Raw genomic sequence first — 24,763 nt, forward strand, 5'->3', positions numbered from 1 at the left:
GCGGGGGCTTTCTCTAGTTGTGGCAAGCGGGGGCCAGTCTTCATTGCGTTGCGCGGGCCTCTCACTATCGCGGCCTCTCTTGTTGCGGAGCACAGGCTCCAGACGCGCAGGCTCAGTAGTTGTGGCTCACGGGCCTAGTTGCTCCGCGGCATGTGGGATCCTCCCAGACCAGGGCTCGAACCCGTGTCCCCTGCATTAGCAGGCAGATTCTCAACCACTGCGCCACCAGGGAAGCCCCATTCTTCCTTCTTTTTATCTAGGAAACAAATCAACAGGTTAGCAAGAAATGGTGTGCATTCAGGAGCCCGTAAGCCAGAAGTTAGGTTAAACTGCCTAGTGGTCTCATTCCTACAATTATTCTTTTAAGGTTAGAGGGGGACAGAAATGTATAAATAGGAAAAAGGGGCAAAAGAGCTGCTTTCATCCTTAAAGTGGCCCCCCCTTCACCAGAAAATCCTTAACCTGAGATGCTGCTGGAATGGGATGTTAACTTATTTGAACACTACTTCTGCTCCTTTGGTCCATTCTCTAGGATTAGGTTAATATGAAGTGAAATGATCTGAAAAAATTAAAAACAAGGAGAAGAAAACACGAAGAACTGGGTGACTATGAACTAAGCTGAGCAGGTGGAAAGCAGTGCAACGATAACCAAAGGAGGGGAAAAGCTACTTAAAAGTAAAATAAATAGCTAATACTGAGTGCTTAAGACATGCCAGACACGTACAAAGTGCCTTTGTGCGATGATATACTTTATTTAAACCTGGCCACACGGCCGGATGTGAGGCTCCTGGGCACAGGGCCTGCCCCGAGTTCAGCCCCGGCCAGCCTAGGGTCTCCCGGGTGCCACCAGCCCTGGAGGACAGAGCCATTGCTGAGCCTGCCAGGAGCCCAGCCTCGGGGTTAGCGGCTGGGCCCAGACCCTGGCCCTGGCGATGGTGAGGCTCAGCATGCCGAGCAGGTGGCCCGAGCGCGGCTCCCTGTGCCCAGGCCACCCGGGGCCAGGACTGTGCCTTGGCCTGGGGCCCGGCGTAGGGGGGCCGAGGGCAGGAGAGCTCGTCTGTCTGACTCTGCCCTGGAGCTTGGTCACCAGGGTCCTGGTTCAGAGCTCCCTTCACCTGGCTGCCTGAGGGCCCCAGCTCCCGGCCCCAGGGGTGGACAGACGCCTTGGGGGAGAGGCGCCGGTCCCGACGAGCCACATCGGGCAGCACGATCTTTATCAGTGCCTGGCCGTGTAGACGGGCGGGGGCTGCTGGCCGGTGGAGGGGCAGCAGGGTTCCGTGCCCACTGCCGGTAGTTCTGGGTGGTGTAGCGCGGGCGCTGGGCGCTGACAGGTATAGCACGTAGTCAGACGTGCGCCACAGCGGCTCCTCTCCGAATGGTGCCTGTGGATCGCTGGGGGGCCAGGACCTGGGTCACCGGCTGGCCCCGCCTCCTGGCCCCGGGCGGTCTCACCCCAGCCCCTGGGTCGCGTGCCCTGGCCCAGGATCACCGTACTCCTTGTCCCATGGGTCTGTCTTCCCACAGCACGCTCCCTACCGCGCGCGGGGGCCCCTGTACTGCGCGGGGATGATGCCGTCTACCAGGCAGTCGTCTCCCGGAGCCGCTGGGTGTAGGCTGCGGGGTAGGGGTCAGGGGTCATCTCTGCACCTCTGGGCCTCACCCTCCCCTCGAGGAGGGCCTGGTGTCGGGGCGGGCGGGGCCGGGCACTCACCCGAGGGCATGCTGTGCACTCCCGGGGAGTGTGGCATCCGCGCTTGTGGACATAAGCCTCGAGGTATGGGCTGTCCAGAGCGCCTGAGGGAGCGTGTTCCAGGCTTCTCGGGGGTCCAAGCTGGTCAGGCCCGTGTACCACTGTGGACCGGCAGCATCGCGTCCCATGGGTGTGTACTTCCAGCGCAGCGCCTGCTTTATGGCCGGCGTCCGGCGGGGCCCCTCCTGGGACAGGTAGTCATTGCTGAGGGTGGGGGTGGAAGAAGAGAGACTGAGTTTTCAGCCCCCCTGCCCTCCCCGGGCCTCTTCATCCCCTTCGCCAGCGCTGAGGGTGCAGAAGCCTGGCCCGAGGTGCGGCGGGCCTCGTCTGTCCTTCAGTACTGGACACCCTCCCACCCAGGCTGGCAGAGGGTGGGAGGCTGACCCCTTGTAGCCCCTCCTCTCTGCCACATCCTCTCCAACCCCCAGGACCTCCTAAACATTTCATCTTTTCTTGCCTCTACTAAGTCCTTTGCCCAGCCTCCCAGGTCTGCAGGCCCTTTCCTCCAGGAAGCCCCCCTGGCCTGGAGATGCACCAGGAGGACGTGGTCTCAGCTGTGGCTGAGTGAATGGCACAGGTTTCACCGTCATTGGTCTGGCCTGGGAGCCGTGGGCTGGGGACACAGGGAAAGTGTGTGGGGAGCCCAGGTTCCCAGGGAGACCTTCAGGGAGCTCTTGCACCATCACCACCTGCCCAGTCATCGGGGCCAGCTGGGAGTGAAGACAAGCTCACATTTAAAGGAGAAACTATGCAGCTACACAGGAGTGCCTGTTCCGGGGGCCTCTGTTGCCAGAGCCCGTCCCAGGATGAGAGCATCAGGAGGGCTTCCCCAAGGAGGAGGTGGCAGTGATGTGAAGAGGGACCCGCTTGTGCAAAGGCCCTGGGGCATCAGGGATGGTGTAAGGAACAGAGTCTGACAGAGCAAAGAGGGAAATGGAAATAAATATGCTAATGATGGCAAAAATCTAACCTCAACCAGGTACCATTAAAACTAAAGCTATCCTTCCGGAACACCCTCGCAGCACCACTGCCCAAGAGACAGACATGGGCACGTGCTGTGCTTTGACTTGGTGAGCTCCCTCCGGGGAGATGCCCTAGGGAATGAGGACGTGGCCCCAAGATGGTCCTAGCAGGGATGCTGATAAAACGTTCTCCCCTGGTGGGCTCAACCCTGGTGGTTCCGGGACACAGGTTTCAGGAAGTGGCCGCAGGCTGGGTTTGCCGCTTGCAGGGAGGGGAGTTTGGGGACCATCTGGGGAGCCCCACTCTTCTGAACTACAAAATGAGCCGAAACCACAAAATGCACCTAGCTTGTAAAAAGGAATTAAAAGTCTAAAATAAGACACACACACACACACACAATTTGACCACAAACTTAAGAATTAAACGCTACGTTTCTTTCTGTGCAAATGAAGAAACTGGCTTCCAAAGTTTGAAACGGCCATAATGTAATAAACCGAAACATTGTGTACTATTTTCACAACTGTACGTTTTGATATGTATTTAATAAACATCTGCTGAATGAATGTCTCCGTGCAAATTCGCAGACATTATTTCGGAATCAGGTTCCCAATGTCAGAGCCCATCACAGAAGAAACAGGATGAAGGTGAAATTAAACTCCGCGGCTGCCTGCATCTTTCCATCCGAGACAGAAGGAGGAGGCAGAAGGGGCTTGAGGCAGCAAGTGCGGTCACGCGACAGCGCGTACTGTCACTCCCGTGCGAAGCCCACCCTCAGGCTCTCTTCTAGCAGGCGCGGGGCGACACCGGAACACGGGGTCCCGGGCGGGCGCTCCGCCGAGCACAGCGCGAAGCCGCGGTTCGCGGCCGCCGGACGCCCACTTCCGGGCGGCGGGGAAGAAGGGGCGTAACCGTCTCAGCCCCGCGCCCCGCCCGCGGCCCCCAATCCCCGTACCTGCCGGCTGCGGGAGCCCGCGACCGGAAGAGGGAGCGCGCGCGATGGAGCTGCGGCGCCTCTGGCTGCTCTGCTGCTGCTGCTGCTGCTGCGGCTGCTGTCCCGGCGCCGCCCCGGCCCCGCCGAGCGGCCGCAACCCGCCCGCCGCCTTCCGGGTACCGCGCTCCCCGGGGGCCCTTCCCGCCTGCCTGTCCCGGAAGGGGGAGGGGGACCTGAGCTCACCCCCGGGTCCCCTGGGCTTCCTGTCCCGGGGAGGGGGAGGGGACCTGAGCTCACCCCCGGGGTCCCCTGGGCTTCCTGTCCCGGGGACGGGGGAGGGGGACCTGAGCGCACCCCCGGGTCTTCTGGGCTTCCTGTCCCGGAGAGGGGGAGGGGACCTGAGCTCACTCCTGGGTCCCCTGGGCTTCCTGTCCCGGGGACGGGGGAGGGGGACTTGAGCGCACCCCTGCGTTCCCCTGGGCTTCCTGTCCCGGGACAGTGGGGCCACCGGAGCGCCACCCCCGGGGTCGCCTGCGCGCAGTTCGGTGACGCGCCTGCGTTCCAGAGCTGGCGTGACGCGCGCGAGCCGTGCTGACCCACAGAGGGGTCCTCCAAGAAAGATGTGCAGCTGCGGGTGACCACTGGCTATGTCCAAGGTGGTCCTGATTGGAAGGCGCACCCCCTTTTGGAGCCCCCGGGCGTCCTCTCCGCCTTCCCAAACTGCATTTCAAGGATGGGAACCAGAAGTAGGCGGAGAAACCTGCCCATCTTCCGGAGGGGGCGCTGGCCACCTCCTTCTGAAGTCGGAATTTTATCCGCACAGAGCCAACCTTCAGCAAGCTCAGGGAATCCTGCCGGTTTATGATTTAACTGAACGCGGGCCCCTTGGACTAGCGCACACCCTGCAAGTTCCGCTGACTTGGTGGAGACCGATTTAGAGAAGGGGGAAGCATTTCATTTCCTTTTCAGATTATTCTGAAAAGGCTTGGTAATCTCAGATGCACGCCAGCATTAAAACTCAGGAACACACCAGTTAGCTCCGTATAAATAAGGTTTTTCCTGAAACCAAGCTGCAAGTTTAGCGTTTAGCGTTGGCCTCACTGTGTTCTATTCAATATGTATCCAATGCTGGGAGCCGTGGGCTGGGGACACAGGGAAAGTGTGTGGGGTCATGAGAGGTCATTATCATTTTTTAAGTTATCAAAGAAAATTCCTTCTTAAGCAAAAGCAAGTATGAAATCAGTAATCCTGCTGCTTAGTGGAATTGCATTTCTTATTTTCCTGGTATTTTCTTGAGCTTTCCATGGGATTCTGTAGCTGCTCTCTGCTCCTTCTCCTCGTCTCCCTGGACCTCCAGTGTTTAGGAAGTACCAGCCTTGCCTGATTCTGCGCATTCTTGTTTTTTGCCCAGACCAAGATGTGTATTTTTATCACCAATTTATTTCTCTAGCTTTCAAAACCAGAAGCACCGGTATAATCGCTTAAGATCAAAGTTTTTGTCCTGTATTCCATTCCTGCCCTGAGCTTGGAGGCATATGGTGGTGAACTAACACCTTAGGGGAAAAAAACCAATCCCACCCATACCGCTAATGTAGTCATTGACTGAAGAAATAAAAGCACTGCCATACTTCTCAAAAATAAAAAAAATTGAGGATTGAAGTCACAAGGAGGCCAGAGTAATGAATATGTATTTTGAACCTATGTTATTTATATAATTTATAAATATATATGTATTCACTCATACTGTATAGTTACTCATACTAGAAACCATACCCAGGAGATGATGTCTAGAAAATACAGCTCCTCTCGGGTTCTGCAAGGGTGCATGCCAGGAGATAGACAGTTGTAAGCAGACAAGGGCAGAGTGAGAAAGATTCTCAGTAAGTTTAAAAACCTTGAGCTGAGAAAGCCTGAAAGATGTTCAAAGCAATTGCTCCCAGTGGGAGTTTAGTTCTTGAGATGGGGGCCCGGAAGGGAGAGCAACGAGGGCTTCTGTCCACACTTGCTGGAAACTGTGTTTGAACCTAAACAGCTGTTTGGACCTTGGGCAGAGCTGGACGTGAGCAGATAGAAAGGGCCTTGCTTGCTGGGTACCCACAAGCATTGGGAAGCACCCCTCTGGCCCGGCAAGATGGATTAAAGTGTGTTGTAACTGACACTCAGTATAACTCTGCAAAGCTTTATCTCTTTAAAATTATGTCAGGGCTTCCCTGGTGGCGCAGTGGTTGAGGGTCCGCCTGCCGACGCAGGGGACACGGGTTCGTGCCCCGGTCCGGGAAGATCCCACATGCCGCGGCGCGGCTGGGCCCGTGAGCCATGGCCGCTGAGCCTGCGCGTCCGGAGCCTGTGCTCCGCAACGGGAGAGGCCACAGCAGTGAGAGGCCCGCGTACCGCAAAAAAATAAAAATTAAAAATAAAAATAAAATAAAATTATGTCTCATTAGGAATTGGTTGAGATTCTCTGTTTACCCATCGGGGTAAATTATGTACAGATTCTAGAAAATTCCCTGGCTCCATAATCAACTTAAAACGAAAAAAAAAGTTTAAAAATTAAAATAGAGTTATAAAGTGCTCTGTGTCGTGCTAGAGAGAATGGAGAGGTTTTAGGGTGAAAAGTGGACAAATGTTGAACCAGCAGCTGTAGTCTTTGGATCTTGGTATCTTAGTTAGGGAGAGCAAAGAGGTGTCCTCTTGTTTGCAAATGCATTGATGACTGACTAGTGGCTGCCCAAAACCCAGTGGAAAGGTGTTCAGGGAACTGCTGACGCAGCTAGAGAAAGGATCTGATTGATTAGTAATGTTTTCACCATCATGGGTTCATGGTGAAAGGTTTTGTCATCCCTGCCTTACGGGGTTTCCTAAGTTCCCCGGGAATATTCCTTGAGCGGAAGTCAGGTGGCACCTGTGATACTTGTACACAAACCGACACTTGTTATTGTTGGGTGAAGACCAGGCTCCTCCTGGGATGATTATGGGATGCCTCACAGGATAAGTGACTGGGGAAGGGGGGGACAGCAGCCGCCCCTCTGCCCTTTCACTCCTTAGAAGCTTCTGGTGTTCAGGAAGCCCCTGCCGTTGCGTTCAGCCTGTTCTTTGTGCTACAGCCCAGGTGTGGACTGACATTTGCTGAGGCTCCCTGTCTGACCACAGAACAGCTGGTCTTCTGACCCCCGTGGGAGACCACAGACCCAATAAGGGAACCGATAAAAGTTGTATGTTCTCACCTCAGAAGAGTATTTGTATGCCAATGCACATGTGATTTTGCTTAAAATTTCAGAAACTCCACCTTAAAAAGTCTTGCCTCGATGATTACATTCTCTGTTTTTAAAAAATAAAATTGTGTGTACTTTGAGGCATGTTTGTTTATGTATAAATAGAAGGTCATTTTACAATGAATGATCCTAATGAATGAACCACAGATGCTTGCTGTAAACAGCCCCTGAAGATCTGGATTATTTCCTCCAAATAAACTTTATCCAGAGTGCTTTAAACCACAATTTCTGTCTAACAGAAACATTAAGAGGTGAAATTGATGTAAGACACTGAGGGTCGGGTGGCAATTTCCAATGGCTCTAGCTTCACGCATACACTGCCAAAATGAAAACGTACCAGAAACTGGAGATCTTGGGTCAGAATTGATTCAGTCTTTCGTTCATCTGTCCATCCGTTTATCCAGTACTTTAACATCTACCATGTATAACAAGATAGTCTAGGTTTTCTGACTAATTCAGTAGGAATAAGACACAAATGGATTCTGTTCGAAGTTGGCCTCTGATTGAAATAGGCGCTTCATAGATTCTTTCCATCAGGTTGAAGAAGTTTCTTTTCATTCACTGCTGAGAGTTTCTATCGTGAAAGGATTATGAATTATTAAGTGCTTTTTCTGCGTCTATTGAAAATACCTTATAGTTTTCCTTCCTCTTTCATTCCATTAATATGGTGTATTATGTTGATTGATTTTCAGATGTTAAACCAACGTAGTCTTTTTTAATGGCCCTCACTTGGTCATGATGTATTGTCTTTCTTATAAATGGTTGAATTTGATTTGCTAATATTTTCTTAGGGATTTTACATCTATAGTCATGAGGGCTATTGGTGTGTATTTCTCTTTCTTTGAGATGTTTTTGTCTGGTTTTGGGATCAGGGTTATACTGGCCTTATAAAATCAGTTGCAAAGAGTTCCCCTCGCCTTTGTTTTCTCAAAGAATGTGCGTACAGTTGGTATTGGTATTTCTTTTTTAATTACATAGAATTCACCAATGAAGCCATCTTGGCCTGGAGTTTTCTTTGTGGAGTCATTTTCAGTTAGGAATTTAATGCCTTTACTTGATAAAAAGCTGTTCAAGTTTTCTGTTTCTCTTGTATCCAGATTTGGTAATGTGTGTCTTCCAAAGAGTCTGTCCGTTTCATGTAGGTTGTCAAACTTATTGGCCTCAAGTGGTCAGAATATGATTCTTCTAGTGCCTGAAGCGTCTGTAGCGGCCCTTGTTTCATTCCTGATATTGGTGATTTGTGTGTCTTCTCTTTCTTTTCTCTATCCCAGGAGTCAGGACTGAGAGAGGAAGTCGGGGAGGGTCAGGGAGAGTGTCTGCAGCATCTCTGAGCTGAGAGAAGGGGTGAGGGCAGGGTACCCTAGACGCCCCGCAGGCCAGGGGAGGGTAGGAGGCCATGGGGACACACAAATCCCAAACCAGTCTTCAGTGGAGGCCCTTCCCCAGTAGGCCGGCCGAGTGCTTAGTCATGGCCTGGGTGCAGCCTGTGAGCACCAGGGCCTCCCTCCCTGCAGTCCTGGCAGTTCAGATTCAGGGGGTAAGCTCCCTGTGGATGGTCTGTGAGGCCCATCCTCCTGGCTGCAGCGGGCTTTCCTGTACATCCGTAAAGGTCCTACCTTCTCAGGCCTTCGCTCATCCCTCCAGCTCGCAACAGTGGCCAGTAGATGCTTACAGGACGAGGGAAGCCGCTGGACTCCTCGGCAGTCTGCAGTCGCTGGCTCAGATTTGTCACGCGGCCTCTACTCACTTGCTTTGCATTTCTGTTCTGTTGATGGATTTTACGTCTCCTTCCCAAATTATATTCGGAGGCTTGCTTCATCGAGATTATCTTTAAATATCTAAACCTCAGTAACTGTTGATTGATTAACAGTCCCTCCAGGCATATGCTCCATAAGGAAAAAATAAGATTACGATGAGTCCCAGGAATAATTTGCTTGAAAACAAACAGCTTATGCCATTTGCAGCAACATGGATGGGCCTAGAGATGATCATACTAGGTGAAATAAGTCAGAGAGAGAAAGACAAATACCGTGTGATATCGCTTGTATGTGGAATCTAAAAAACTGATGCAAATGAACTTACTTACAAAACAGAAACAGGCCCCCAGACAAAGAAAACAAACTATGGTCACCAAAGGGGAAAGGGGCGCAAGGGATAAATTAGGAGTTTGGGATAAACATATACACACTACTGTGTATAAAATAGATAACCAACAAGGACCTACTGTATAGCACAGAGAACTATACTCAATATCTTTTAATAACCTATAATGGGAAAGAATCTGAAAACGAATACATATGTAAAAAAAAAAGCAGCTTAGCACTATCAAGGGCATGACGTATATAAAATGTAGTTATGCATATATTCAACAACAAATATTAATTAAGCATCTGTTGTGTGCCAGGTGTGTGCTCACTGAGGGGAACCCAGTAGCGAATAAGACAGACCAGCCTGGCCCTCATTTTGCTTATAGGTTTATGGGACAGACACGCAATAAACACGTAAGTGCACAAGCAAGTACAGAATAGCTAGAGCTGGAAACTTACCAAGTGGTGGGGTCTCCTGAAGTTCTATTTATCCCACACAGCTGGTTAGAAGTAGGAAATGGAGGCGTGTTCATACAAAAGACAAGCCTAAGGTTATTATCACAAAACTCAAAGCTGAGGAATCTGTAACAATGGTCCGATTCTCCCTTTGGAAAGACAAGCCAGGCGATCTTCCTGGGACGGTTCCAGGATTGCATCTCTTTCCCAAAGCCTTTTTACCCAGAATGAAACAGAGACCTCTATAAATCTCAAGGAGAATCAGATTTATAGATTCATTAGTTACGTACTCCTTTTTTCGTGCTTCATTAGTTGTGCTGGGAAATACGGAGATAAAGAAGACAGTGTTCCCAGATCCATAGCTGTTAGATCACATGAATGCTCTTTGGCGACAATTCCCACTAGTGTCTAGTGTTTATTTGCAATTTATTTTATTTTTTCCACTATGTTAAATAAACATCTATTTAGTGCTTTCAACACGCTTAGTAAAGAGGAATTATAAATGGTTACCCATTTATATGAATTCCTGGGACATTCCTCTCCCAGCTTCAAAAATTACTCCTGAAATCAGATAATATTTGTAATACAAAACATTTATAAAAGTAATCTGATTATCTTAGATGACCTTCCGTCGTGATCTGCAGGAAATAAATCAAGCTTTGACTTTTGCATCTGAAAGCTATCTCCAAGTAAGTTATACGCAGCTTGCTCTGGAAAGTTAACATGGGTGATATAAATGAGTGTGGTTTTTTTTTCCTTTTAGGAAAGTCTTAATAGACATCGATACTTGAATTCTGTATTTCCTGGTGAAAACTCCACTGCCGTCTATGGAATAAATCAGTTTTCTTATTTGTTCCCTGAAGAGTTTAAAGGTACGGTGCGATGGGGCTACTAGTTGATTAGTTTCCCGACTTTAACTTGTTTCCTTAACTTTTGAGAATTGTTCAATTGTGAAGCTAGTAAATTGAGTAATACTTAATATTCATTAAATGCTTACTAAATGTCAAGCACGTACCTGGTGCTGACAGTTAGAAAAGTCAATCCATGTTCACTCTCTTCTAGTTATTGCTTAAGAACTAAATACCGTAAATACAGACATTTCCACGTGGCTCTGAGGGCTAATACCTCATCTCTCCTCCAGTTTTCTGTGCTCTTTCTATTCAAGACACCCATGGTTCCATGGCTTGTGATCAAACAAATGATGTCAATTATACTCATCTTTTTTTGACCTGCTTCTATCAAACACGTCATTTTATGTGAAAGCCCCGGCCCTACTGGAGGGATTCTCATCTTTGTAGCTTTCGGCTAATCCATTTCATGTATGGAAAAGCACAAAAGGCAGACTTTATCAGAAACTCCACTGTTTCTGTTGAAACGTCCCTCCAAAAGGAATCCCTATAATATAATGTTGGTTGCCTTTTCTTTTCATGTGTATCCTCAGCTATTTATTTACGAAGCAGACCTTCCAGTTTTCCCCGGTTTTTGGCGGACGCGCACACATCCATCTCCAACGTGTCTTTGCCATTAAGATTTGACTGGAGGGACAAGCACGTCGTCACCCCAGTGAGGAACCAGCAGACAGTACGTTTGTTTTCTTTTCCTTTTTGATCAGTGTCTGAGTCACTCTTGAGGTCAAGTTCGATCACGCTTGTAAAGGAGCCGTCACTGCTGTAGGTGGAAGGACACCCCAATCATCAAAAAATGGAGAACCCCTGGTGGGGGAGACGGATGTCAGGCCGGGCTCTCACTCTGGAGGTGAGCTCTGTGGCGCCCCTCCCTGGCTGCCTAGCCCCCTTATCACGGTCCCCAGGCCTGTGCAGAACAGCGGGTGGAAGGCTGGAGGAGGTGAACTTGACCACTGACGCTTGAGCCGTTCAAAAGGGAAACGACGTGGGCTTCCCTGGTGGTGCAGTGGTTGAGAGTCCGCCTGCCAATGCAGGGAACATGGGTTCGTGCCCCGGTCCGGGAAGATCCCACATGCCGCAGAGCGGCTGGGTCCGTGAGCCATGGCCGCTGAGCCTGCGCGTCCGGAGCCTGTGCTCCGCAACAAGAGAGGCCACAACAGTGAGAGGCCTGCGTACCGCAAAAAAAAGGGAAATGACGTGACATCAGGCACTGGCCCCCCGCCGTGTGCCCTGGCCTCTTGGGTTCATCCCCTGAACTCCCTCAGAAACCCTACCTCCATCCCCACCCCTACGGGATCGCACACTTTGTACCTGTGATCCTTAAAAGTGCAGTCAGTTCTGCTGGAATGTGACATAAACGTTCCTAGAAATCACCAACTGTGTAAAATCAGGCAGTGAAAATGAGAGGGAGTATAGAAGAAATGAGGTTAGGACTCAGCGCTAAAAACTTCGTGACACACTAAAAAAAGGCAGGGAAGTAGTAAAAGTGGCAGTGCAGTTTTACATGTGTTAAATGATAAAGAAGTGTGTAAGTCCTGCAGTAAATGCAACCATTTACCACCCTGTGATATCTCTTATATGTGGAATCTAAAATATGACACAAATGAGCTTATCTATGAAACAGAAACAGACTCACAGACATAGAGAACAGACTGGTGGCTGCCAAGGGGGAGGGGGTGGGGGAGGGATGGAGTGGGAGTTTGGGGTCAGCAGAGGCAGACTAGTACATATATAGAATGGATAAACAACAAGATCCTACTGTACAGCACAGGGAACTATATTCAACGTCCTGTGATAAACCATCACGGAAAAGAAAATGAAAAAGTATACATATGTATAACTGAGTCATTTGCTGCACAGCAGAAATGAACACATCATTGTAAATCAACTGTACTCAATAAAAACAAGTTTAAAAAATGCAGCCATTTACCGTGCAGAAGTCCTGAGTGTGCCTGTGAAGATCACCTGGAATCAGAGGGAAGGCGGGACCCCAGATGTGGGTAGGCACGCTCATTCATGAGGCGAGCCATCTCTCCGGCAGACGTTGGAGGGCAGATGCGCTTGCCCCGCACCCCCGCTGGGCACGGGGATGTCCACTGACCTGGGAAAGTTGGTCCCTAACCCCAGGGATGCGGCCCCAGTTTGTCTGCAGTAGAAACCTCAATGGGTCACTCAGTCTCCTCTCCTAAGACCAACGCTTTGGACCCAACAGTTCCCCGGTCACCATCTAGTTAGGATGATCCTTTTTGCTTTCTCAGATTCTGTATTTATTGTTGTGGGTTAAATTTTACCGCCAAATCATCTGCTTTATTTTTGGATTCGTAATGAAGGGTGATGTAGTCTGAAACCCAGTCCATCCAGGGTGTGCTTACGTTGTATTCAAGGCAAACTTTTAATTAGGAATCTTCTTACTAAAGGAAAGATGTTTTGGAGCAGGGACTGTCCCCCTGGGGCAGTGGTAGGTGGGTAACCTCAGGTGACCTGCATTTACAGTTCTCAAGGGGTGGGCACCCTGCTGGAATGTCCCCTAGTGAATGCGGTACCCTGCTCCAGGCACTGAAGCTAGAGGTGTAAATAAGGCCACTTTGAGGCCATTAGATCGCTCAGAGCTTCCCTCCACGAACACCACCAGCTGTGCGTCCTTTCTTCGCCTGCAGTACCTGGTCCCGGGATTAAGACAGTTCCACCCAGTTTCAAATCCCACTCTCTGCCTTTCCTGCAGTTCTTCCTTGTATGAAATTCTTGATACTTTCCTTCCACCTCCTCCCTTTCTTGTAGGACCAGCCCTTTAATTCTTTTGCTCTAGTTTGTCCAGTGAGGGGAAGTTAAGAGTCCCAGACTCAGGAAGATCGTCGGCCAGTATCTCAATGAGGAACGAGCAGTAGAGGTCTCCATCATTGGGACATTTCCTGTGTTGATAACTGTGATGGGCTGAAGAGTCATTCAGCCAGTTCCTGAGTCCGTCCATGAAAGGGACCAACGTAGGCATGTGCGTCCTCACCCCTGCTCACCTCATCCCTGCCTTCTAGCCGGAGGGGGGGAGGTGGATGGCCAAGCAGAGGAATGGAAGAACGGGCTGGGCGTTGGTACACACCTTAGATGCAAGCCACCTGTTCAGTGAACTGGCTCGATTTTTTTTTTTAATGTATTTTACTGAAGTATAGTTCATTTACAATGTTGTGTTAATTTCTGCTGTACAGCAAAGTAACTTACTTATACATATATATATATATATATATATATATATATATATTCTTTTTCATATGCTTTTCCATGATGGTTTATCACAGGACACTGAATATAGTTCCCTGTGCTGTACAGGAGGACCTTGTTGTTTATCCATCCTACACATACTAGTTTGCGTCTGCTAATCCCAAACTCCCACTCCATCCCTCCCCCATCCCCTCCCCCTTGGCAACCACAAGTCTGCTCTCTGTCTGTGCAGACTCATGTTTTTAAAAAGACCATCAGTTCAAGTGTGTTCCCAGTCTCTAAAATTCACTTGTATTCTGCATCGTCTAACCTGCAATAGTGATACTACCAATTTACCTTTAATGAATAACTAGATTTTGATGCTTACAAGAGAATTTTGGGTTTCGTTTCCTTTTTTCAACTAGAAAGTCGACGGGATTGGCGTTTATATCCTGTGGGCCTGGGCCTCCAGACTGCCCACTTGATTTGATCATCTGAGGTATCAGAGATGTTGGCAGTCTTGATTTGCACGTTATTTGATAGCAAGTACTGTTCCTGTTTCTCTTCTGGCAGTGCGGCGGATGCTGGGCCTTCACCGTGGTAGGAGCAGTGGAGTCCGCGTGCGCCATAAAAGGGCAGCCTCTGGAGGCACTGAGTGTCCAGCAGGTCATAGACTGTTCATACAGCAACTACGGCTGCAACGGAGGGTCCCCGCTCAACGCTTTGAACTGGCTCAATAAGGTGACTAGGTCCACAGCCTTTTAAGCTGCTTGTTTAATGCACATTCAGAATTCACAGACAATCTACTCTCATTTACTAAATAATGTTTTCAGGGTCGGCAGTGTAGCTAACCAGAGCTTGAATTAATCAGAAGACTTCCCAGTGTGACCATATCCGGAAATAGAGTCTTTAGGAAGCTCTGGAGGTTAAATGAGGCCATAAGGTTGGACCCTGACCCGATCGGACTGTGACCTTGGACTTCCAGTGTCCAGAACCGTGTGAAAATCAATTTCAGTTTTTTAAGCCAAAAAAGAAAAAAAGAATTGCTTCTGGGCAGGTCAGCCATCAATAGTGAAACCAAAGTATGAAAAATCTTACCTGCAATCGGTGTTCAGAAAAATATTTATGTTTATTTCCTCACATTACTTAACAGATGCTTCTTTTTTTGCAGATGTGTGTCACATGACTCAAAGCTGAGAGCGTATTCATTTCCGTAGAATTTCCGAGTGTTCAGGTTTACCGGGGATTAGCGGTCAGCTGATCGGGTGCTCTCTGTAGGCGCAGGGCTGAGCCCACGTTGCGCGTCAGTAGCTGGCATGGGGCTGCGCCCTGTCTCTCCCCCTCCAGAGGCTTCCCCAGCACTAAACACCCTCTGACGCTGTCCTAGGTCCAGCAGCAGTGGCGTGAAGCCAGCGATGAGGTGTTGTGAAAGCTTGTCACGACAGCGCTCCCCAAGCTCCAGGGCCCCCCTCTTACTCATTTGCTGTGTTTTGAGTCACCGCACACCGGACGCTGATGCTCTGTACATGTTATGGGCAGCAGTGGGTAGAGCGTGTGCCCGTGCTCGCATAAGCCCCGCTCTCCGAAAGGGAGGGTTCGGTCCCGACGACTGTACAGGTGTGTGGCATTTGCCAAGTGAATGGCAGCGAGAGAAGTGGATGGAAGGATGCTTGTGAGCACAACGCAGGACCACTGCCCTGCCTGAGCCTCAAAGGCTTGGCCACCGAGAGCCAGAGCCGTGGAAGGAGAGCAGTTTACACGCCTGTACCCTCGGGAGAAGGAGCGCCAGACTTTATCATCAGATCACCGGGGGTCCCGGGAAACGGAACACAGGAAACACAGGAGCCAGAGACAAAGAAAGACATTGAGTTTAAGTACCTAGGATGTCCTTATAAAACACCTAAAGCGTTCATTTAAGATTTTCATAACCCAAAGAATACCCACACGATGAAGGTGTGGCCCAGGCTAATCTTATGTTGACACATGGTAATAAGTTCTATTTGATTTCTGACACAACCCCGTGACAGAGATAACTTTGGGCACGCATTTTCTTTTAGATGCAAGTGAAGCTGGTGAGAGATTCAGAATACCCGTTTAAAGCCCAGAACGGTCTGTGCCGTTACTTTTCTGACTCACATTCTGGATTTTCAATCAAAGGTTATTCTGCCTATGACTTCCGGTAAGTGTCTCCCTCTGTTGTGGTTCCCTCTGTATCTCTTAATTTATTATCTATTGATTATTTGGAATGAATAAGTTGATTGACAGCATCACTGCCTACTCTTGTTTTACAATGGCCTTTTTACTGAAAATTGGTAATCAACGTGGAGGTCTATGTACGTTGTTTCTTAAATACAATCTGCTTTCTCCCACGTCATTACAAATAGAAACAACACACTTAAATTAACACGTTCCAATCCAGTTTAAAGTATAACTGACACTCACCACCTCTTACGAAGTTTAAGTGCCACACTTCCCTTAGCGTATTTCAGTCTTACTCATGAATCAATGTAGACTCCAGCTAACGTCAAGCCGTCTACGTACCAAGAAGCATTTTTGAACGCACTCTGTGTTCCTTGCGTTTCTCAAGTGATCAGCTGTAAGGAAAACATGAAGTGCAGTTTTCACGTGAGAGGCAAGAAGGCAGAGCACATGAAGAGCAGGTGACGTAGCACATCCGTAGGCGCGATGGGGAGGCCGGAGAAGAGGACTTGTGTTGGGACTGGAAGGGTACAGGGACTTTGGACAGATTCAGGAGAAAATAATCATTTAAAAATTCTTTAAAAACTCAGAGCCGGCTAGAGAACCATTACGACCATTTGATTTCGTGCAAAACAGGTGCTCAGGGATGAGGAGAGCCACGCAGCGCCTGGCTTCATTTTTTAAAAATATGAAGGGAGCTTGTCACAGCGTTTCGAAACAGAGAAAACAGAAGGATTAAAATCAATTCAGCGAAGGTGACAGGTTGCCCTACTACTTAGTAAATATAAAAGGATCTCTGGGTGCACATGGAGTCTCCCCATGGGATCTCAAAGAAATCACGGGCGCATCTGGATCCTTGAGCAAAACGGAACCCTACTACGCCAGCGTCCTTGCGTCCGCGGACGGCCAACCGGCCCGGGCTCCCGTCTGCGGGAGGGGCTCTCACCAGGCGGCCTCAGGCCCGAGGGAGAGGCACAGAACCCGCGATAAACGGGCAGGGTTGCTGAGCACGTCGGCCCCCACCTCCCTTGAGGGTGAAGCTCACGCACTTTCTAAACAAGCAAGTGCGTCTCTAAGCTGTCAGCTCCTGGAGAGTCTAAGGGAAGCGTCTGCACACGAAGGAACTGCATCTTCAAAGTGTCATTAGAAAGGACTCAGGGCATCCCTTGTCATGAGGAGCAGACTGAAAAAGTTAGGAAGAAACAAAAGAATAATAGGCACTAGTCTGAGTCAGAGAGAGAGGGAGAGGGAGAGAATGCAAAGGTGACTGCTTGGGGTCTGAAGCAGGATTCCTCCAGCCCTTGGATTAGAAGGCAGAGGACCTTGTGAAATCCCTCACGTTACAGCGAGCAGTTAACTCTGAGAACACAGCGCCAAGCTCACTGCGTTAGACTCTGCAAGAAGAGCTTCCTTTGATTTATTCAGTTATTCGTATTTACTGAACCCTGTTTTAGGTTCTGGGGATTTGGCAGTGAACAAAACAGACAAAAATCCTGTCCTCAGGACTATATTTTAGTGATAGAGACAAGAAATAAATGAAAGAAATAAAAGTATGCCTGGTCTGTTAGATGAAATAGCTTTAAAGAGAACAAAGCAGCCGTGGGGTGAAGAGGAGACACGGGAGGGGTGCACAGTCTCGGGACGAGAGCCCAGGGAGAGGGTCCCTGAGGAGGTGGCCTTTGAGTGAAGACGTAACCCTGCAGATACCTGGGGAAACGTGTTCCCAGCAGAAGGAACTGTACATGCAAAGGCCCTGAGGCAGACAAGGGTCTGGCATAGTTAAAGAGCAGTAAGGACGCCAGTGTGACCGCCACGGAGAGAAGAGCAAGATGGGCAAGTGATGAGGTGACAGGTCGTCAGTGATAACCTGAGCAGTGTTACGAGAATGGCCTTAGACCTGGTGGAGACTAAAGCCCCACAGGGTATACGGAGGGATGTTTCTGAGTTTGTACAGAAGAGCATCACAGGGGACTCCGGGATTTTTGCCCTGAAAGACTGAAAGGATGGAGTCGCCATGAATAGAGCTGGGAGAGTCTACGACAGAACAGAGAACATCAGATTTGTAGGAAGTGACCCCAGGAAGCACCGGGAGGGGACTAGGGCGTGAGACAGCAGGGAGAGCCGTGTGTCCTCGGGACACAAATTAGGTCTGAGGGTAACTCGGCCCTCAGTCCTACTGGGGGCCTCTGGGATGCAGGGCAGGATGTGTGTGTCAGGGACGATGTCCCGCCGCAGTTGGTGCACATCACGTCCCAGGATTCAGTAGCTGAGGGCGCAGCGGAGGTAGCAGTGGGACATGGGCTTGCTTTCCAGGATCTTGAGGGGAGAAGGGCCTCAGGCAAGAGCTGCAGGGTCTCCTAGTGGGACCCTGGCTGCCTGGCCACACCGCAGGGTAAGGGCCGGAGGGTGTGGGAAGGTCCCCAGGCGTCTGCTGTGACCCGGCGCTGGGCAAGCCCCTGCCCTGGAATGTTACCGCTTCCATAGGAGGACCTGAGCTGCAGCCGCAGGGCCTGGTTAGGGCTCATGTCAGGCCAGTTCTGAAGCTCATGCTTTTCCCCCTACCTCTATTTGTACGGTCATGCTCTCTTAGTTTTTGAGTAGTCTCAGACAACATCAGCCCAGGGCACAGCTACCAGCCAAACACTTCATAAAATCTTGTGGTGACTCTAAAAAGATCTAAAAGAAAAAACCACACTGAGTCATAAAAGCAAAATGATCGTTCGTACTCAGGCTGCCTTCTGCATTTTTGCTCATTACACCTCAGGAGAAGCATCTCAGGAGTCAAACTAGGATATGAGCATCACTATTTAAATAAACGGAAGGGACAAACATCACATGATATCACTTAGATGTGGGTTCTAATAAAGCATACAAAGGAACTTATTTACAAAACAGCAACACTCACAGACACAGAAAACAAATTCATGGTTACCAGGGGACAGGTGGCAGGGGGATAAATTAGGAGTTTGGGATTAACATGCACACACTACTGTATATAAAATGGATAACCAGCAAGGACCTACTGTAGAGCACAGGGAACTCTACTCAGTATTCTGTAATAACCTAAAAGGGAAAAGAATCTGAAAAAGAGTGGATACTTGTATAGGTATAACTGAACCACTTTGCTGTACACCTGAAACTAACACAACGTGTATCAACTATGCTCCAATATAAAATAAAAATTTTTTTTAATAAAATTAAATATTTATGGGTGAAACAAACAAAAAGGGAAAGAACCTACTACATATAACAAGAGACTGAAACACTAGGAAGCAGTATACCACGCTGAATTCTAGGGAGGTTGAGGTGCAAACCTACACACTTACCCAGGGTCTGCAACAGGTAAGACTCGCCTTAATCACCAAATCTGGATGACAGTAAAGATTAGGAGAATTCTCTGAAGACTGCGAGATTTGTATCTTACTGATGTGTAAAATTGTTAGTAAGCTCATGCAACAAGGTTTGATAATTTGATGGTAGTTCCATATTGGGCTAAAAATGGAAATAAAGATACTGTTCGGAGCATATTTTCACTTGTTTCCAGCCCACACTGCTCTGAAAGACAAGTGACCGCAGTTCTGGGGCTAAATGGAGCCTTTCCCTGCTGGTCTAGACCGTGGCGTGCACGCCTATTTCCTATTTTCCAACAGCTGTGCAACCTCCCTCGTCCTGCCTCGAGCAGAGATGATAACTAAATCGCTTCCATCAGCCCCCAGCGCTCATTGCCCTCCAGCTTCTGTCCCCCCCGCCCTTCTCCTTTCCTCACACTGTCCCTGTAAGGTGTCGTTGATGTCCTGTATCTAGTGTATAGCTTTTGTTACCTTCAAAAGGTGGTGGGACTCCCCTGGCGGTCCAGCGGTTAGGACTCCGCTTCCACTGCAGGGGGCACGGGTTCGATCCCTGGTCCAGGAAGATCCCGTGGGCCGCATGGTGCAGCAAAAAAAATAAATAAAATGGAAAAAATAAAAGGTGGAGGCAGACTTCCCTGGTGGCGCAGTGGTTGAGAGTCCGCCTGCTGATGCAGGGGACATGGGATCGTGCCCCGGTCCGGGAGGATCCCACATGCCGCGGAGCGGCTGGGCCCGTGAGCCATGGCCGCTGAGCCTGCGCGTCCGGAGCCTGGTGTCCCACAGCCCTCCTGGACAGCCAGTCTTCCAGACTTCTTTTAGCCTCCATCGATTAGGGCTTGATAATTGCAACCAAACCTACTCCTACCCATATACAGATTAAATAGATCACTTTTATAAAGTATTTGTACCTGAAAAACTAAACTTCTTAACCAAACATCTCCTCTTTTGGTAGTGACCAAGAAGACGAAATGGCAAAAGCACTGTTTACCTTGGGCCCTCTGATAGTGGTAGTAGATGCCGTGAGCTGGCAAGATTACCTGGGAGGCATCATACAGCATCATTGCTCTAGCGGAGAAGCAAATCACGCCGTTCTGGTAACCGGCTTTGATAAAACAGGTGAGTGCTGGTGAGATGCGACCAATTGCTTTGCAGCTTGAACTCCAGCTTGACAAGTGATTGCCATCCTTTAAGACGCGGAAACCTGGTCCTATTACGTCTAAGTCCTCATGAGCTTTACAACTTTTCACTAAACTTCCAGGTATACACGCCCTGCGGGTCCCACTGTCAATCTGGTAGATGCCTCGTTGAAATGACACTAAATTCCTGATCTAAATAATGGGCATTCTCCATCTGGAATGTTTAGGGTAACTGCTGGGAAAGAGAAGTACTTATACTTATCTAAGGATCCTTTTTTTTCTTTCTTTTCCTTTTTCTAAGTCCCTGGAAAAGGATGTGTGTTTTCATTTTCTGCAGAAACTGCATTAAGTGAAATGAATTCAAACACATTTTCCATTGATGGGCGTGTGACACTAGTACTGATCAAGTTTACTTGGCTGGTTTGTTAGCAGTTCATTACATTTTTTATCTTTTTCTTAGAGCCACTGTAGTTTTCAATAACTGAACTTTAAATAAACATTCTTTCACCACAAATAGGTTCTCCAGGGTTTGTTTCATGTTTTTTAGGAAGTACCCCGTACTGGATCGTGAGGAACTCCTGGGGAACTTCCTGGGGCATAGACGGCTGTGTCCACGTAAAAATGGGAGGAAACATTTGTGGTGAGTCGTGAGTTGGTATTCAAAACTCCGGGCTAAATGTCAAGGGAGAGACTGTGAATAGATTAAAATTATAGCCCATCCAGTCCATAGTGTGCGTCCAGGATACTTAGATCACTTTTACAGTAAGAATTGTCATCCTTTAACTAATTGATAAAAATACAACAGTGTTTTTTAAAAAAGACACTACTGTACACATTCATGTTTTTAAAAGGAAGAGGGACTGTAGTAAAAACCAGTGTAATGAGCAAAACATTGTAAGACGTGGCGAAAATTTACCAAAGTTAACTACTTCCAAAACCAGAAAAAACTCCACTTAGGAGGCTGAGCTTTTCCAGAAATGTCTCCAATTCCAAATTTACTTTTTATAATTGCATTACTTTCCATTATTTTATGTATTATAATACCTTCTCTAGGATCATCAAGAATCACTTTTTCTTTGTATCAAAATGGGTGAAAATCTGAATATTAGGGTTGTTTCTGATTTAATATGCCCCTTGTCACCTACAAAATTCTAGCAAAAAATTCTACTCACTGGAATTGAGAGGCTTAAAAGAATGCCAAACATGCTCTTTTGTTGAATAACACTTTTTATTAATTAACAACAAACCAAATTAAGAGAGCTATTTAAGTATGTTAAACGTATTCTAAAATCCATATTCAAATTCTGTTCTAAACTTTTTGATCTAGAAAATCAGCATATTTTCTGAATCAAGTTGGACCCAAACTATGCTGTGTGTACAACTTTTTAAAAATTGTAGAACAGCCCAGGTTGTGATATTTATGATAAAAGAGAGTTATGGATGGGCTTCCCTGGTGGCGCAGTGGTTGAGAGTCCGCCTGCCGATGCAGGGGACACGGGTTCGTGCCCCGGTCCGGGAAGATCCCACATGCCGCGGAGCGGCTGGGCCCGTGAGCCAGGGCCGCTGAGCCTGCGCGTCTGGAGCCTGTGCTCCACAACGGGAGAGGCCACAGCAGTGAGAGGCCTGTGTACCTCAAAAAAAAAAAAAGAGTTATGGAAAACTTTGAGAGCTTATATTTTGATTCAGTCTAGCGACGACAGCTCTGTCGTTTCACAGAGCCGCATCCGTGTAGTTTAGTAAATGGCCTGTTCCATCACCCCAGTAAACAATTTTTCGTAAATTATTTATTAACAAGAGTCAGCCTCACAGAAGCTTTTCAGCCAGAGCGCGAGCACCCCCGCCAGGCCTCTGCGTTCAGCTTCACTGGGGCTCTGCAGGTAAAGGGCCGCTGCCACTTCTGGAAGCCCTGCTGCCCCCACAGTTCATCCCCAGCTGCGGAGTGAGGGGCCTGCATCTGGCTGAGGGGCGGCTGCTTTCACAGCCCTGGCAGGGTTGCTGCCAGGACGTGATCCGGATGCTGGTTCAGCATCACTGCATCCCCACCTCTTCCCAGCCCCCGGCTACAAAGGGTGAGTCGGGATCATCTTTGCCCTGTACCTGTCTCCCAGTTTAAGTCTCCAGGGCCTGCCTGGTTCGTCATTATACAAGAATCCAGATCCCTTCTGAAAGGGAGTATTTCCTGAAAGTTACATCCCTGGGATGGTCACATTACTCTCACGACCAGCTGCGGAAGGCGGGTAGCATTCCGTGGCCCCAAGAGATTTCAAAGACGCAGCTAATCACAGAGGAATCCAGTCTTCAAATAGGATGTTTGATCACTTCCGCCACGACATTCTGATCTGCGACCGCAGAGCACGCTGGTGATTTATTGAAATGTTGTTGAAGTTCAAATCTTAGAATTTAAATTTTCAAATTGTGTTTAAAATAATCCTATAAATTATCGTTTTGCCTCTAAGCAATATGTATGAGTGCGATACAGATCTCAGATACATTCACCTGTTCAGTTCATAAGTCGTTTGGGGATTTTTAATAGTTTACTGAAATAAAAATATTAGGTATCTCTTCTTATATCTGCGTGTGAGGTTGCCGTGTCGCTGTGGACAGGTAGCTATCACCAGTGAGTGATTTTCTTAGTAGATATTAACTCTTTCCGAACCCAAATGAAAATTGTTTTAATTTGCTATTTAAAAGGCATATAAGGAGGAAATAGAGTAGTACTGATCGTTCCTTTTTCTCAGGTATCGCAGAATCTGTTTCTGCTGTATTCGTGTGATACGTTCGCCAGATCAAGAGACAGATACGAAACCGAAGGCTCGTGATGAGATGTGATACTTCATTCTTGGCAATTTCATCTTTAGGCTTTTGCAACTACCCACAAAAGACAGGCTCCAGGGCCTGGTCCTGCTGAAACTATTGATAAGTTGTAGAATATTCTCTTCTTAGAGAGAGATGGACAAGGTCAGAAGGAAGAAGACCAGCACCATGGCCTGGGAGGAAGTCTGTGGGACAGTTTCCTACTGGGAGGACGGTCAGATTAGGAGGTATTTTAGGTCTCTTCACTCTGAAAAGGCTATTGTCTGATTTGTTTGATCATTGTTTCTGTTTGCCGTTTCTTTATTTTTAATGACGTATTTCCAATAGGATTAAAGAGGTGATAAGAATCCCTTTTCCTTTATGGGATAAAATCACCAGCCCAAGCTGCCCTGCATACAGGAATAGCCAGCCTAGAACTAGGTGTGCCCCTCCCAGCTGTATTCCCAGCCCTCCAGGATGGAATTTCAAAGGAATGTTGAAGGGCCAGTTGCTCTTCCCCAGCACATGGTGCCGACCCGTGACCTGCGCAGATCACGTAGAAAGAAGCAAAGAGACAAAGTTACTTTTTAAGGCAGACAGTTAGCCTGATTGAAACTAAATGACCAATATGGCGACCAAGTGATAGGAAAATCTCAAGTAGCCTTGCCTGGAAGACAAATTATTTGGGGGTTTCACGGCCCGGAGGGTTCCCGTACGTTTTATTTCCTCCTTTGTTCTTGCGGATTGAGGAGCGGTGTGTCTTCTCACATTTTCTCACTCTTTCCCTCACTCTTGGCCGTGAAACTTCTAAATCCTCCTGGTGGTGCGGCTTCCCTGGCGAAAGAAGTCTCATTGTTTACTTTCCGTTTCAATTTAGGGCCGTTTATTTGGCTCCAGTTGTCTCTAAGCCTTGATCAGCATCAGGACCTCACCTGTCTGTCCACCCATCATTTGGACGCACCACCTCTTTCAAAGTTCAACCTCATTAATCTGGGGTATCAGCCAAAATGTGTTTCCCAGCCTCTGTTGTCCCAGTTTTCTGCTTATTTTTCCCAGACTCCATCCTAACTACTTTTTCGTGCATCCCTTTGGCTTTCCACGTGGTCCCTGGTCCTCGAGGTCCAACTCCTCTTTCGCAGGGTCATTATGCTTGGCCGTGTAAGAGCCTCAGAGCATGAAAGCTGCTCTTCTGATTGAATACAAGTACAATCGTACTGTGTGAGTTAAATGACAAAGTTGTATCAAGTACTACGTATGTAAGTATCTCCTCTCTCAAATTCTCGGTCGCAGTCCAGTGTAGACTATCTTAAAAGCATAATTGTAGAGGTGGCAATAACCACTGAAAAAAATTGAGACATCCCATTTTTCCTCTCACAGTTGGCCTTTATTTATCACTCTCCTTATTAGAAGAAAATCAAAAACAAGACATTATTTCTTTTCCTTACACCAACAAGAAGCAATTTCAAAAGAGTATGTGTTGACTCAGGTTTAGAAATGACAAGTTGATACTCTGTTTGACTAATATTCTAAATATCCAGCTATGCCACAAAGGACTTGTGTCTTGATTGTTCCAGTTCGTGTTCATGTACTAATTACTGTAATGTGTGAACGCTTTTCTGATACTCTTTTACAAAGATCAATATCCTTCTGAATTACGAAGGGATGAATACCTCTCGGCTCTTCTGGGTTTTGATAACATTTTTAATAAAACGACCTGTATCTGACTTTG

General features: G+C 48.1%; 2 protein-coding genes across 3 annotated transcripts; one reads left to right on the forward strand and one right to left on the reverse strand.

Annotated features, from left to right (window-relative positions):
- Positions 1–278: 278 nt before the first annotated feature.
- On the reverse strand, positions 279–3,878 carry LOC141278833 (uncharacterized). Its single transcript, XM_073805628.1, has 3 exons — positions 3,666–3,878; positions 1,712–1,954; positions 279–1,392 (listed from the first exon to the last, which is right to left on the reverse strand). Exons 2-3 carry the CDS (start codon positions 1,876–1,878, stop codon positions 666–668), a joined length of 894 nt encoding a protein of 297 aa, XP_073661729.1. The 5' UTR covers positions 1,879–1,954; positions 3,666–3,878; the 3' UTR covers positions 279–665.
- On the forward strand, positions 3,695–24,763 carry CTSO (cathepsin O). 2 transcript variants are annotated; one of them, XM_073805626.1, is made up of 9 exons: positions 3,695–3,820; positions 10,080–10,148; positions 10,223–10,331; positions 10,901–11,040; positions 14,130–14,297; positions 15,614–15,735; positions 20,058–20,221; positions 20,789–20,881; positions 22,980–24,763. In XM_073805626.1, exons 1-9 carry the CDS (start codon positions 3,710–3,712, stop codon positions 23,012–23,014), a joined length of 1,011 nt encoding a protein of 336 aa, XP_073661727.1. In that variant the 5' UTR covers positions 3,695–3,709; the 3' UTR covers positions 23,015–24,763. The 2 variants fall into 2 exon arrangements, with proteins under 2 accessions (XP_073661727.1, XP_073661728.1); XM_073805627.1 differs by lacking the exon at positions 22,980–24,763 and adding an exon at positions 22,350–22,973.

The sequence above is a fragment of the Tursiops truncatus genome, chromosome 5 (genome assembly GCF_011762595.2).
Source record: "Tursiops truncatus isolate mTurTru1 chromosome 5, mTurTru1.mat.Y, whole genome shotgun sequence".
Classification (NCBI taxonomy): Eukaryota; Metazoa; Chordata; class Mammalia; order Artiodactyla; family Delphinidae; genus Tursiops; species Tursiops truncatus.

Coding starts and splice junctions, on each gene's coding strand:
- CTSO (XM_073805626.1), top strand. CDS start 3,710: ATGGAGCTGCGGCGCCTCTGGCTGCTCTGCTGCTGCTGCTGCTGCTGC. Junction 3,821..10,079: donor ACCCGCCCGCCGCCTTCCGG/GTACCGCGCTCC, acceptor TGATTATCTTAG/ATGACCTTCCGTCGTGATCT. Junction 10,149..10,222: donor CATCTGAAAGCTATCTCCAA/GTAAGTTATACG, acceptor TTTTCCTTTTAG/GAAAGTCTTAATAGACATCG.
- LOC141278833 (XM_073805628.1), bottom strand. CDS start 1,878: ATGGGACGCGATGCTGCCGGTCCACAGTGGTACACGGGCCTGACCAGC. Junction 1,393..1,711: donor AGTGCACAGCATGCCCTCGG/GTGAGTGCCCGG, acceptor CTGGCCCCCCAG/CGATCCACAGGCACCATTCG.